Source organism: Callorhinchus milii, unplaced genomic scaffold (assembly GCF_018977255.1).
Source record: "Callorhinchus milii isolate IMCB2004 unplaced genomic scaffold, IMCB_Cmil_1.0 Scaffold35, whole genome shotgun sequence".
Lineage (NCBI taxonomy): Eukaryota > Metazoa > Chordata > Chondrichthyes > Chimaeriformes > Callorhinchidae > Callorhinchus > Callorhinchus milii.
Window position 1 is genome coordinate 426,439 of NW_024704776.1, and position 13,926 is coordinate 440,364.

The following is a 13,926-nucleotide window of genomic DNA, read 5'->3' on the forward strand; positions in this document are numbered from 1 at the left end:
CTTCTTGAATTTTTGATGTTCCAAAATAAATCCCAATTTTCACCAAATACCAGAATGTGTTAATTTCCCCTCTTAACTCCAATTTAAATTAAGAATACAATATAGACCCCCATTATATAATATGTTTTTATTTTATAAGTTGTTACAGACCTGGTGTATTGGGCACAAAGGGTTAAACAAACATATTTTGCATGTAGCCGATGGATTTGCACTCCTTTGACGCTCAGTCTGAATCTTAAAACCCCAGCAGCTGGGATTCCGAGCACAAACTTGGTCAAAGCAGATTCTTAAATACAAAGCAATCCTTATTACCAGTTTGCTTCAATCTCATGTTCTAGCTGGTGAAATAAAGCATCAACTTAAATAAAATTTGTTTTTAGCATCTTCAGACTCATCATCATTAAAGAAGTACCTTTGGCATGCAAGAGAAAGCCAGTTTCCTTTGTTCTATATTCAGTTTATTATAGGATAGCAAGAGAACTTCCAGTGAGTCAGAGGTCAGTTATTCAGTTACACAATATTATTTCTACATTTCTACTCTACAGGAATTAAACTTCATGAATCATTCTAAGATTCTTTTTAAGATTTCCTAATTCAAATTATTTGCACTCTTCTGTACTATTTCTTTCTGATTTCATTTGGTTGCTGTATCTATAGATAAAATTATTTTGACTGAGCTGGCTAAATTCAGTGTTGGATTGTGATAATTTTATCTTTCGAAAGAGACTGGCACAATTTCCAGAGACGGCACTGATAATATATTAATTATTGAGTGTTGTGCTGTTAAATCCTGAAAAGTGGAATCCTAAGTGAAAGTCATATATTACCAAAAGCAAGGGATTCCAGATCATAGAAGATCACAATCTGCTGATGTGAAATGTATGGATGCCTTAATACAATTAAATATTCTTGAATTGAAACACTAGGAATAAATCAATACATTTCTTATTTTTATAAAAATGCAATTACATGAACTCCTGTATAAAGTACTATACATTCAGTTATTGCATAAATACACTCCAATCAGAAAGGCTGGAATACATTTAGCCATTTGATCTGATTTTAAATCAACAACATTTTTTAAGGCGGTTCACACATCACATTGTAAAGGAATACTTCAGCTGTAAATGTGCCTAAATAACTAATGGTACAGGTGGTAACTCACCTGAAAGCTGTAAGGTATTCCACATCTCCCATAGGGGGATCTAAACCACCTGTCCAAGCGATGTTCACAGTGAAACCTTCACCAAGGCCACTTCCGACCTGAAAATAGGAACACATCAAGGAAGAAAATATTTTTTGGGGAAAAAATATAGCTTTGAAACTAACATCAAAGAACATGCGAAAATCAGTCAGACAATGCTTGACAAGCCTTGATTGGGGCCATGCACTTGGGCTGTACTGGGATACGGTCCTGGTGGACAATTTTGCAATCCACAGCAATTTAAAGTGCAACAGCGAAGAATGAGATAATTAGGAATAATCATGCAATGCAATTAGACCAGAACGATAAAAGCAGCAGAGGAGAGAGTAACTTACCTCGTCTGGGGCTCCACTGCCAGGGAAGAAGTTTCCTTCATCATAGCGATGCAGGGAAATATAAAGCACATTGGGGTCACTGTAAAAGGCTTGCTGTGTACCGTTGCCATGGTGAACATCCTGAAGGTGAAAGGAAGCAAATGACAAATGTAATAATGTCCAGCTCTGCTTAAAGGTCAGTTCTGTCCTCTTCCCTTCCCCCTCCTCCTCTTGCTACTAAACTTCCTGAACCTTCAAACAAATTACTGCTTAATGTGCTCATTTTTAAGCTTGTTTCTAGAGTCAGGAAACCACAGCAAACATGCCCTGGAGACTCTGATGAGCAGTCACTGAGAAATCCCAGCTCTTTTATACGCTTAAGAATTTATACTCTGGTCTTTGTGCTATTTGTCTCAGTGATGGAATCTAGCATCCTGCTTTATGCAAGAGTTTTATGACTTATTAACTGCCAACAGTTCAAAGCCCCTTAGGGTCAATTAGGTGCTTGAATTGGCTTCTTAAGAAAGACAAGTGTGATATTACAAAAACACGTATTTTGCAGTACAATCACAATTTAATGAATGGTCTTTTCCCCCACCCTGCCATCTAACAGGAATGAATTTTCAAAAATATTTTTTGGCAAGATCCAGAATGGCAACTATATATAATTGAGTAAAAACTGCAGGCAAAGTACTATAAGGGAGTGACACTGCTTGCACAGGAAGTTACAACAACTTGCACTTATAGAGTACCCCTCACATAGGATATTGTCCCAGAGCGCTTTAAGTACATCAGTCGGTCACTCACTTCAGGCTGTTTGTGGGACATTGCTTTGCGTAAAATTGGCTGCTGCATTAGCCCACAAATACACGGTCACTACACTTTACAGTAAAATCCTGTAAAGTGCTTTGAGACATCTCAACAATGTGATAAGGCGCTATATCAAATGCAAGGATTGTTATTATTATATTCCTATCAGTCTATTTTGAAAAAAATAGATTCCTTAGTGGAATTGAAGCAATCTTGAAAGATATCAGTTGTTTGAATTATTCCGATTACCCTAAATGTTCACAAGCATACTGAGGCCACTTGAAAAATCTTTGAGAATAGTGCCTTTTTCTTCCAACTGAGTACAAACAAACCTTTCAGAATGAAAGGTTTTGTGGCTTGTACTTTTTCAGCGATTAAAACTCTAAATGGTGGCAAAATGATTTATCACCTTCAAAATAAATTGCAGTTAGTTACAGATGGGATCGATTATTATTGGATGCCAAAGCTTATTTCCTAGCATTTTGTTTACTGGCTAGCTTATCTCTTCACTTATCAACATTTAGATTTCTTGAGTCTGATATATTTGCCACAGAAAGGAACATACATACATTTTTATTGTATATAAACATGACCATTTGAAAGAGATTTACACTTATTCCTTATAAATATTACACTGCTTGCAAGTCTACCAGAAAGCTATTTTATAAATACAGTAACCATCAAAACTAACAAATTATGTCTTATGAAACACTTGCTTGTGTACATTCTCAGTGATTCAAACAGGTTAATTATACTGGCATTTGCTTTACTCTCAAAGCCCTTTACTGTATGCTAGCTACAAAAATATATGTTCTTGAAAAACTATGAATGTGAATGTCAGAAATTCATACTGGTATTATAGGTGCTATTATGAACTGCTATTATAAGTGTACTTTTGCATTAATGTTATATCAATGCGGAAACAAAACCATTTGAATAGAACCCTTTAGCAATTACACCATTTCCACTGATGAATAAACCATAGAATTGAATGTTTTCAAGGCTACAAGCTAATCATGAGGTTCAGATGAGATGAGTGTTAGAAATTGTTTTGAATATAGCTCTGCGGTTTATGGTGTCACTTGAACCACAAGTGTAGATCAAATAAAATTGGCCATTCACTTCATAGCTGTTTCTGGGACATTGCTGGGTGCAAATTCGCTGTTGCATTTGCCTACAAAATACGCAGTCATTACACTATGTAGTATATCCTGTGAAGTGCTTTGAAATGTCTCAATGACATAAAAGGCTCTACTGTATATCTAATGTAAAGATTATTATTAATATTAACTTTTAATCACGTCTCAGTGTAATTGCTCTAAAATCATATTCAAGCAATTTTTAGTAATAACATTTCAGGTCTGCTTTTATCCATCACTGACAGTTTAAAGTTTTCTAAAAGTAATATTTTATATTATCAAAAACTATAGAGTAAACAATAGGGTATAACATAAATTTTTATGGACTTTGCTCATATGATTTACCATTTTATCTAAAACCTATAACAAAGCTATCATTCACTTGCTTCTCTCTGGAACACAATCCCTGATTCCTTCCATCTTGTCTCTTCTCTCCCTACCTTTAACGCCCGTCATAAGACCTTTCATTTCGACTGTGCTTTGCTCACTTTCTCTTCCCCCACCCCCCCTACCCCTACCAACATTTTCCTCAGCTAACTACCCACAGTTGGCTCTGTGAAGCACTTTGAGACATTCTACAAAATACATGGTCAAGAAACATACAATATGTGAAACACTTTGAGGCATCCTCCTGATGTGAATGGTGCTATATAAATGTAAAATTGTTGTTGTTCTGCTATTTGTAATCGTATGTGGTACCATTGGTTGATTTCCCCAATGGGCATGAAGTTCAGTTTCTTAGGTCAGTCAATGAATTTGCCATTGAATTTACTGCATCTGACATTACTATTGTGGACTCCTTACAAGTACGTGAAGTTTTATATACTAATGGCAGCACATGAAAGGATGACAGTGTTACTCATTAGGAATGACATGTTATATAAAACATTGAAAATATCAGAGGATTAGTTGGCACAGTGAATTAGTGTGCTGTCCCCTGGGACCTGGGTTTGAATGCATCCCAGACTGATGGGATAAATGTTTCCTCTCTCTGACGGCTGTAAAGATCTTCCGATGTGAAGTTTTGGCAGGGTTGATCAAACTTTGTGTGTGAGTCCACAGCAAAAAAGGCATGCATTTTGCACTGTTTCTCACTAAATTAACGGAGGCAACAAGCATAGCTGAGGGTAGTATGCATTGCTGGGGTAGAGGAAAGAGAATTTAACCTTGTGACCAAGGAGTACAAAACTAGGAACATTTTTCATTATCCAATCCTAATATATAATCTAGATGAATACACAGTTCACTAACAAATACAAGTTCATCCATGATTTATTATATCCAGGTCCTACTACTCTATTGCTCTGCTTGCTGAACTCTCCGGCTCTTCCCTACAAAACTGCAGACAATCGAGAAATCTACAGCCCGTATCTTCTCCCACATCAGGCTGCACAATCCTCCCTATCACCTCCATCTTCCCTTGACTCCATTGGCGCCCCATCCCCCCAATGGATTGAGTTCAAGATTCAAGTTCAATGAATTCACATTTAAATCTCTCCACTCTCTTGCCCCATCCTTACCTCTATGGCCTCCTCAAACCATACACACTCAGTTGTTCCCTTCGCTCAGCCTGCTTTGTGTCCCCACAATCGACGATCAGCCTTTCAATCTATCTACCCACATTCTCCAGATCTCCATCCTGGAATCCTTCTGACTTGCTCCCTTCCACACTGCATTCGAACTCCTTCTCTACCTCTTTGACTGTGCTTTCACTCATCTTACCCTTCTCCACCTCTTTGGCTCCCATCCCCAGCTCAGGTGTCTAGCCTGTTAAGCTCCTTGGGACATTCTCCTGACATGAAAGGCGCTATATAAATTTGTGTTGTATTGTAACTTTAAGTATTCAAAGCTTCAAAGAAGTTTTGATCTATCAATATTTTTATGCATTGTTTGTAAAGGGAACTGTTTACTTATACTGAGGTAAGAGTAATAGGTTAATAGTAAGGAGGTGCAGTATTCTAACATTGAGTTCTATTCAGAAGATCTACCAGTAAGAGACATAACTTTCAAGCACTACAGCTTCCTTACTTCCTTAGTTGACAATTGCACCAGTTGACACAGCACTTGCCCTTCAGAGAAGAAGGTGACTAGTTCAAATTGGTCTGCACTGAGCAAGCTGGAGGCAGTCCAGGTACTAAAATTAACCTCTGTACTCAAGTTAGTGAGGAGACAATCAACCAGGACTCTCATTCCTAATTGCTACCCATGGACCAAAAAGGGGCACATGTGAAGACAAAATTGGCTTGCCTGTGATGCTCCCCGCACGTATTTGTTGTGCACCTTACTTTGATCAATAAATTAGCAATCTTTTGGTTCTGTTAGTTTAGTATGAGAACGTTCACACGTAAATAATTGTCAGATGGATGGTTCCTGAATATGCCTGATTCTCATGGAACTGTACCTCAATAGAAGAATAAAATCAAATACCAAATGAAGTTTCTCCCAGTATCTTGGTAAAGGGATTGTGGGATGGAGTTCCAAAGGGTGGGGGCAGAGAGGCTGAAAGCCCGGTTGTCGATGGTAACTCCTGTGAAGCACTTTGAAACATTTCAATAACATAATAAGGCACCATATCAAATGAAAGGATTATTTTAAAACAAGAGGGCAGTGGGAATATAATATATATATATGTAATCGTTGCATTTGATATAGCGTTTTTCACGTCTTCTAGACGTCTCAAAGCGCTTCACAGAATATACTGTAAAGTGAATTAACTGTATATTTTGTGGATAAAACGGGGCTGCCAATTGAGCATAACAATCGTGGCTTGAAGTGACCAATTTATTATTGTTTTTTTTCTTGAGACATTATTATCAGACGTGTGGAGTAAGCAAACTTGCCCAAGGTTTCGCCCTGCCGGGAATCGATCCCACGTCTCTCGCTTGCGAGGCGCATGCTCTAACCACCTCTAACTACAGGACTACAGGGAAAATAGGTAAAAAGAATGTCGGATTGTAAAACTGACTTTACTGAACAAATATGTGTGTCAGATACACAGATATTTCAGCCTCAAGATTTTCAGCAACTCTACCTGAAGTGGCTATTTTGTGCATTCACTGGGATTATTATCCTAGATTTTATGATGTCAGGGGATACCAGTTTCAAAACTGTTTAGTTTTACCTAAATAGAGAATTTTCTGTTTAATGACAGACTTGAATCATGTTCAACCATGTGAACAATTGGAGTACTCTAAGTGTAATTATGATGGAGAGAAAATAAGTTGTAATTATTTGTAGGATACTCACAGGTGCTCCTGTTTATACATGTCAGGAAATATGTGCCTGATTTGAAAACATTGAGGGTAATATGCTGCTGGAATATTGTCAATATACATTTTCAATTGATATACTATGGTTTATTGGTATTGGAACATGAATACAATAGTCACCATTGTTCGCCTACAAAATAAACACAGTCATCACCGTTTTATAGTAATAATAATAAGCATTATATTTGTTATAGTGCCTTCCACATTGAGAGGATGTCTCAAAGCATATATAGTGCACTCTATGTGGTGCTTTAAGATGTCTTGATGACTTGATAAGGCGCTAAATCAAGTGCAAGGATTATTAATATTATTATTAAATACAATCAGACTGTTGTAACAGAATGATGCGGGTCCAGAAAATCAGACCACAGGTTACAATCAGCTACAAAAATGGCCATTAATGACATTACTTCCTGCTTGCTGCCCATGCACAGAAAGTCGACCAGTCAGTGCCTGAAAGCACTGCCAGAATTTGGCAACCAATGCTGTGGAATTGCACCACAGAATGAGGAGGCTGGTGACCAGGCACTCAGAGGCATATGCCAATGGGGAGGAAATTAGGAAACAATTGGACACATTACATTTAAAAGAAAAAAATGCTTTAAAAATAACAGGACATTGTGGTTATCATTACGTCTCCTTGTTCTGGCATTTTTCTCTATATTCCACAGGGATATATCCAAAACACACAGTCACTGCACGTTACAATAAATCCTGAGAAGCGCTTTGAGACGTCCCCTGATATGAAAGGTGCTATATTAAATGCAAGGATTATTATTTTAACTGCACCACCTTGACATGCTTGTGTTTCTATTCTGAGTCTGGAAGCTTTATAATCATACTGACTCCCTGACCCGTAGGCCAAAAAGGCGACAGCCCAAGGAAACACATCCCCAGTTTAAACATACACAGTATCCAGCCATGACTGAAGACAGTAATATCTTTACCAAACAGAATATTCATCGATGGGATGTATGACCACATTGCACCCTGAATCCCACAAATACATACCCAGTCCACAATTAGGATCTTGCCTATATTTAGCTTGTGCTTCAAATACTTGGCAGTAATTGCCACAGAATTAAAGAAGCAGAATCCCCTGAGGAATGGAGAAAAGAGAGAAATGAAAAGGCAAATCTGTCAGGAAAATAGTTATAAATAATGATCTGGGGCATTTTTTAAAAAATGCTATATGATCTCTGTGGCCATAAATCTGCTCTGGGAGTACCTAGAAAGCTTTTCCTTTTGGGTTTTACAGGCATCTGTTAATAATTAGAATGCTGTAGAGGCCAGAGCTACGCAGGTGACTGGCAGTAACCCCAGCACTGTTAAAACAGGCAATGCCTCTGGTACTTACATGGCAGCGGACTCTTCAGCATGATGGCCAGGGGGTCTGACAACAGCAAATCCATTCTGTAAAACAGAAAATAAATACTCTTTTAATCTAATGACAGATTTCCCCAGGCTTGGATGTGTTTGTTTACTTTGCTTGGTTTTGTTTTGGTGCATGTAAATTGGAGGTCGACCATAATGGAACAAACAGAACATTTTTCTAGTCTGCATTTGTAAAGCATTCAGCAGTTCAGAGCACGGAGTCAGCACGGTGCCATTTCTAGGCCAGCAAGAGCAGAAAATTAAAATTAACTCTCCCACCCCCCCACCCCCCACATCCACCCCCACTGCAATTACTTCACATGCAATTGAAGGGAAACAGACCCAGGAAAAAAAGAAGAAAGGAACATGTCATCACAATGTCTTGCACAATCCTTGCATATATGCCAAATAATTCTTGCTTTCTGATTATACTTTTTTGCAGTGCAGTTGGCTCAGAACTCATCTGCCATTTAAAAGGGTTTTTACAGCAATAGTGAGAGTGCTAAATTTATCTAGCACCCTCACCCTCTTTCTGAACATGCCCCCATGTTCAGAAGGAGAAAAATCAATCTAAGCTTCCAATTTTGTTCAGAAGATGCACTTATGTGGTTCTTAAGTCAAAATAGCATTGGGTTCAACTATGAGCTCTCCCTCCCACACCATGATCAGATAGTCTGCAGACATCCTCTGTTAAAGCTTGCACCTCAGGAATGGATGTCTGCTCGGGTAGAATACGCGATGGATACAGAACCATATTCCAGGATAAGCCAAAGCTTTGAGAAGAGAGGAGAAAAAGAAACTCATTGGGAATAGGGAAAAGGGATGTTGCCTGAATTGCTGTTACTGTTAATCTGTCTCTCCAGCTTCTGAGCTATGTACTGTGGTCTGATGAGCATGTTTGCTGGTTAGAGGAATGTTATCACTCCATTGCTCTCTTTGCACTGTACTGTGGAAGTCTTGATCCCAGCACTAGGGTAAATCTATTTATTCCAATCAATTCTTGAGACTAATAATAGAACAGAATACCACAGCACCAAATGTTAGGTCCATTTCTCTGCATTGAAGAACATGTGGGTAGTGACATCTAGTGACAAAAAGAATCTTTTTAAAATGTAAATGAAGCTATGTGGCAAGTGCCTTCTGAAATGAAGATATGAACTCTCCAACCATCTCTATAATTCATCGCTGACTGCTTCTTATTAATGAACCATGTACTCGGTTACTGCTGCAGAAACAAGCATCAGAGCTTCAGCAGCTGCTCATGTTGTTTCATAGATTTTAACTTGTCCAACTTAGTTTTAAAGTGCTCAGATTGCATTTTGCCCAGCACTCTTGTCTGCTTAATTGTTCATTAAATAAAAAGTTTTACTTTTAACTTTATACCATTTACCCGTTGAATCAGAATTGATGTAGTTGACATGGTTATTAAAATATTGTATTAACTTCTAGGCTGTAATGACATTTGTATTTGGAGTTATTCAGTGAAAGGAAAAAGATTTGTAATGATGAATGAACAAGTTGCAACATCTTAGAAAGTGAAGTAGGTCTAGTTCCCCTTAGCTGATGGATTTCTAATTATTACAACAGAATGTTTCAAATCATTTAGCCCTTATCAGACAGGAGAAATCTCTGAATGGGACATGCTCAGCATTCCCTTCACTCAGTCATTTCTGACACTCATGACTGAGGATACTGGAAAGGTTACCAGGATTTTACTATGAAGTGTAATGTATTTTGTTGGCGAGGTGATACTGAGATCCTGCCTGCCTTTTCAGGTGTACATTTAAGATCCTATGACAATATTTGAAAAGAACAAGGAGTTTCTCTTGGTTTCTTGGCCAACAGTCATCCAGACAAAATGTTGTGATTCACTTCACAGCTGTTGTGTTTCACCTGCAAATTACACAGTCACTATAATTTACCTTTAAAATATTTTGAGATGTGAAAACAATACATACCAAATGCAAGGCTTATATAAATAGAAGTTATTTCCACCCCCCCCCACCCTAATATCAGCGACATATCAATTTGTGAAAGCTGAAGCTTGTTATTCGGGTTAGCCATAGATTTGGTAACTGCAGAATGGCCAGTGTATACACTCTTGGTGTGGAGTCAGTAGGACAAGGCTAGAAGTTTTTATAAAATTTGAATTAGGATGAATGTGGAGAGTTGGAATGGTCATTTTCACATTTAATGGTCTTCTTCAGAGGGATTATGATATTGAGGCAAAATTGCATTGGGGGAGTATACACCTGAAATAAAATCAGTTTATTGCTCTTGAGAATGAGATATTGTTTTCAAAACTGGGCGAAGAGAAGATACAGTCATATAAAAATTGAGGGACTGAAATTGTAAACTAATTTATATTCACGAGAATATAGGGAAAGGGGAAGGAGAGATTATTATTGAAAATAACAGTGATTTAGGAATTTTGGAAAGAGATCTCTGTCCAGTTGAGGGTTTGTGGTCATAAGACTTGATCTCTGACTTAAGAAAACTCCTTCTGAGGTTCAGCATTAACCAATAAAATGAAATCTCACAAGTGTTCCCTATTTGTACTCTGGGATTTCTGTAGATTACATATTTATCATGTCTGGGTTTGTTCCATTTTCGACTATGAGGTTAAATACACCAAAAACATCTGCTTTATCTTCAGGTTGAATTGCAGCCACATGAGGGGTTTCACCCATCACAGTATATTTACAGCTCAGACAGAGGACATTCAGCACATTGTGCCTATTCTTGTGCTATTCTAATCTCAGTTTATGTGCTTTACCCCTAGCCATTAATATTATTTTTCCTCGAGCATTTTTTCCAATTCGCTTTTGAAAACCATTCTCACCTCTGAGTCAGAAGGCTTTGGCTTCAAGTCCGATGTTGGGACTTGGAATCACATAGTCTAATCTGACAATCCAATACAGTTCTGTGTGTGTGTTGCATTACCAGAGGTGCCATCCTTTGTACGAGATGTTAAACCACCTGTCTGTTCCCATGGTACATTCGAAAAAGAGAAGGGAATTTCTCCCGGTGTACTGGCCAACGCTCCCCCAAATAAAATGGTCACTCACTGCATGGCTGTTTGTGGGATATTGTTGTGTGCAAATAGGCTGCTGTGCTTGCCTACAAAATACACAGACAATTCACTTTACAGTATGTTCTGTGAAGCGCTTTGAGGCGTCTCAATGATGTGATAAGGTGCTATATCAAAGGCAAGGATTATTATTACTAAAAGCTTCTGTCGACTGAGCTTCAGCAGAGTTATTTGACCATTGGTGCTTTTACTGATCTTTCCCAGAGTCCGTTTCTAATGCAAAATCTTATTTTAATTGCCACCAAAGATATGTAAATTTGCTAAAAATCAGAGAATAACATTCAAACGTGCAGTCTTCCCTTAAACTGCTAAGTTATAGAATCATAGAAAGCATTGCATAGGAAGAGACCATATGGTTCATCTAGCATAAACTGATGCTAGGTCAGGCTTTCGACATATCTACCCCCGGTCTTTGGAACTCCATCCGGAAATCCCTTTGACTCACCTCTTCCCTTTTTGAAGATTTGCTTGAAGACCTTCCTCTTTGACCGCCCTTTTGTCCATCTTCCCTCTCATCCTCTCCACAACCCTTGCCACCACCCCTAAGTCCCCATCCTAAGCCCCCACCCCCAGTTTGAGTGCAAACTCTGCACTGACCAGCACCTTGGGACATCCAAGGGTGGCAGGGTGAAACCTTGGGCAAGTTTCCTTACTCCACATGCCTAATAATAATCCCTCAAACAAAACAAAAAAATCCCTCAAACAAAACAAAATAAAACAAAACAAATAAATTGGTTATTTTCAATCCACGACTGTTTGTGGGACACTGCTGTGCACAATTGGCTGCCGCGTTTCGCCCACAAATATACAGTCAATTCACTTTACAGTATATTCGGTGAAGCGCTTTGAGACGTCTAGAAGACGTAAAAAGCGCTATATCAAATGCAAGGATTATTATTATTATTATCCTCCTGATGCAAAAGGCGCTATATAAATGTAAATCTGTATTGTATTGTAGATCACCCACTGGAGCTAATTACTCTAATCCCAATTTCCTGCTCTTTCCCTGTTCCTTTTATATTCTTCCTCTTCAAATATTTATCCAATTCCCTTTTAAATTATTATTATTATAAATATTGTTGTGGTCTCAACCTCAAATAGTCACTTGTGCCAAAGCATTCCATTTTGTAATAACTCTGTGAATGAAAAAGTTCACCTAACCTCTCCCTTAACTCTCTCAGTAACAACCCGGAATTTATGCACCCACATCAAGCATCAGAAAAAATCTTTCACTACCTATCCACTTGCAATCTTTCAGAATATTAGATCCCGTCTTAACCTTCTCTGTTCTATCAGAAACAGATCCAGTTATTCAAGCCTCAGAGCTATAACCTCATCCATGGTATCATCTGTGTGAACCTATTTTGAATGTACTCATCACATGTGTGTTTTGCAAAAACATTCCACGGTGTAAAAACGACAGTAATGGTGTGAGAAACTATTTTTCTTGAAGACTTCAATAAAGCGCTGTCCTACTTTTTGTATATTTTCTTTTGTGCTGTTATAAAATTTTAACAAAAAAGGTAGTTAAAAAAACATAAACTGATCCTATGTAACCTTCAGCTGGGTCAAGGCTGTATAAACGTAAAACTCCATACCAAGTCTGAATTTGCCACAGACAGCTTGTATCGGGAATATTTTTTTCAGGAAATAAAGGTTTACCATACATTTTAGTACAAAGAAAAATGAAGTTAAAGGATCAGTAGGAGAAAGACAATGAACTGCAGTTACAATTAATCTGTTCCACAGTGTGCCAGATTTTGTGCACCATTACACTTCAGATCAACAGTTTTTCAGTCAACCAGTTCTTTCCCAACGAACTGGCTTCACTATTTGATTTAACTTTCCCTGTCTCTTGTTTCCTCAGTCGTTCCCACACACAACGTTACCGGACCTCACCTTTAGCTCTCCAGAGGCCACTTTGGAAGCCAGCTCAATGACACAGCCAACGGCCATGCGTGCAGCACTGGATGAGTGCATCTCATTCCAAATGGTGTCACTGTCCACCTGAGCAAACAGACGGCAAAGAGAAACAAATCTGTGAGGGAGGGCTGGCAGGATGACAGCCAATGTACAATAACATTAGTCTTCCTTCTTGGCCAGCTGAATGGACCTTCTGGACACGGGTTGCTTATGCTTTTTTATACAGAGCCATGTCCAATGGAAATACATTCCTGTCATGCCTCACTGCCATTCAGTGTTTAGACTCCTCATTACAAACAACATTACATGCATGGGCCGGATCTGGCTTACTAGCAAGGCTGTTATACACAGGCCACAGCAGTGGTTTGACATGAGCCAGGTCTATGGTATGTGAATGGCTATTTTACGCAAGTGCCAAAGAAATTGAAAAGAAAACCAACTGAATGTTTACCACGACAGATACTAACTGAAAGCACACTCAGCAATTTCCAAAGCATTACAGTTTTCAGAAAAAAATATTATTTTACCTCAGTTATTTAATCATGCCTAACAATTTTTTAATTAAATTAGGGCGCAATACCAACTAGATGATGCACTTCAAGCATATCTGTTTACTCATCAGATATAAACAAAAGAATGAAATGGTAGTGTACCGTTTCCGATAATATTAAAAGCTTTAGAAATATCAGTACGTTGCTAGCTTGCAATTCCGTCTAACCCTCCTCTCTGTCTGTGCTCAAACCTATCTCTTCGATGGTGCCTACGGTCATTTCTTACCTTCCCCCACACACACCTCCCCCTC

The 13,926-nt window shown here is 38.4% G+C and overlaps 1 protein-coding gene across 1 annotated transcript in view; it reads right to left on the reverse strand.

The window, feature by feature from the left end:
* Positions 1-13,926, reverse strand: part of LOC103182627 (histone deacetylase 9) — a 317,211-nt gene that overhangs the window by 55,249 nt on the left and 248,036 nt on the right. The window contains exons 18-22 of the mRNA XM_007899699.2: positions 13,101-13,208; positions 8,094-8,149; positions 7,748-7,835; positions 1,540-1,659; positions 1,166-1,263 (exon numbers count right to left, since the gene is read on the reverse strand). Coding sequence (XP_007897890.2) covers positions 1,166-1,263; positions 1,540-1,659; positions 7,748-7,835; positions 8,094-8,149; positions 13,101-13,208 — 470 coding nt within the window. The remainder of the gene's footprint in view (positions 1-1,165; positions 1,264-1,539; positions 1,660-7,747; positions 7,836-8,093; positions 8,150-13,100; positions 13,209-13,926) is intronic.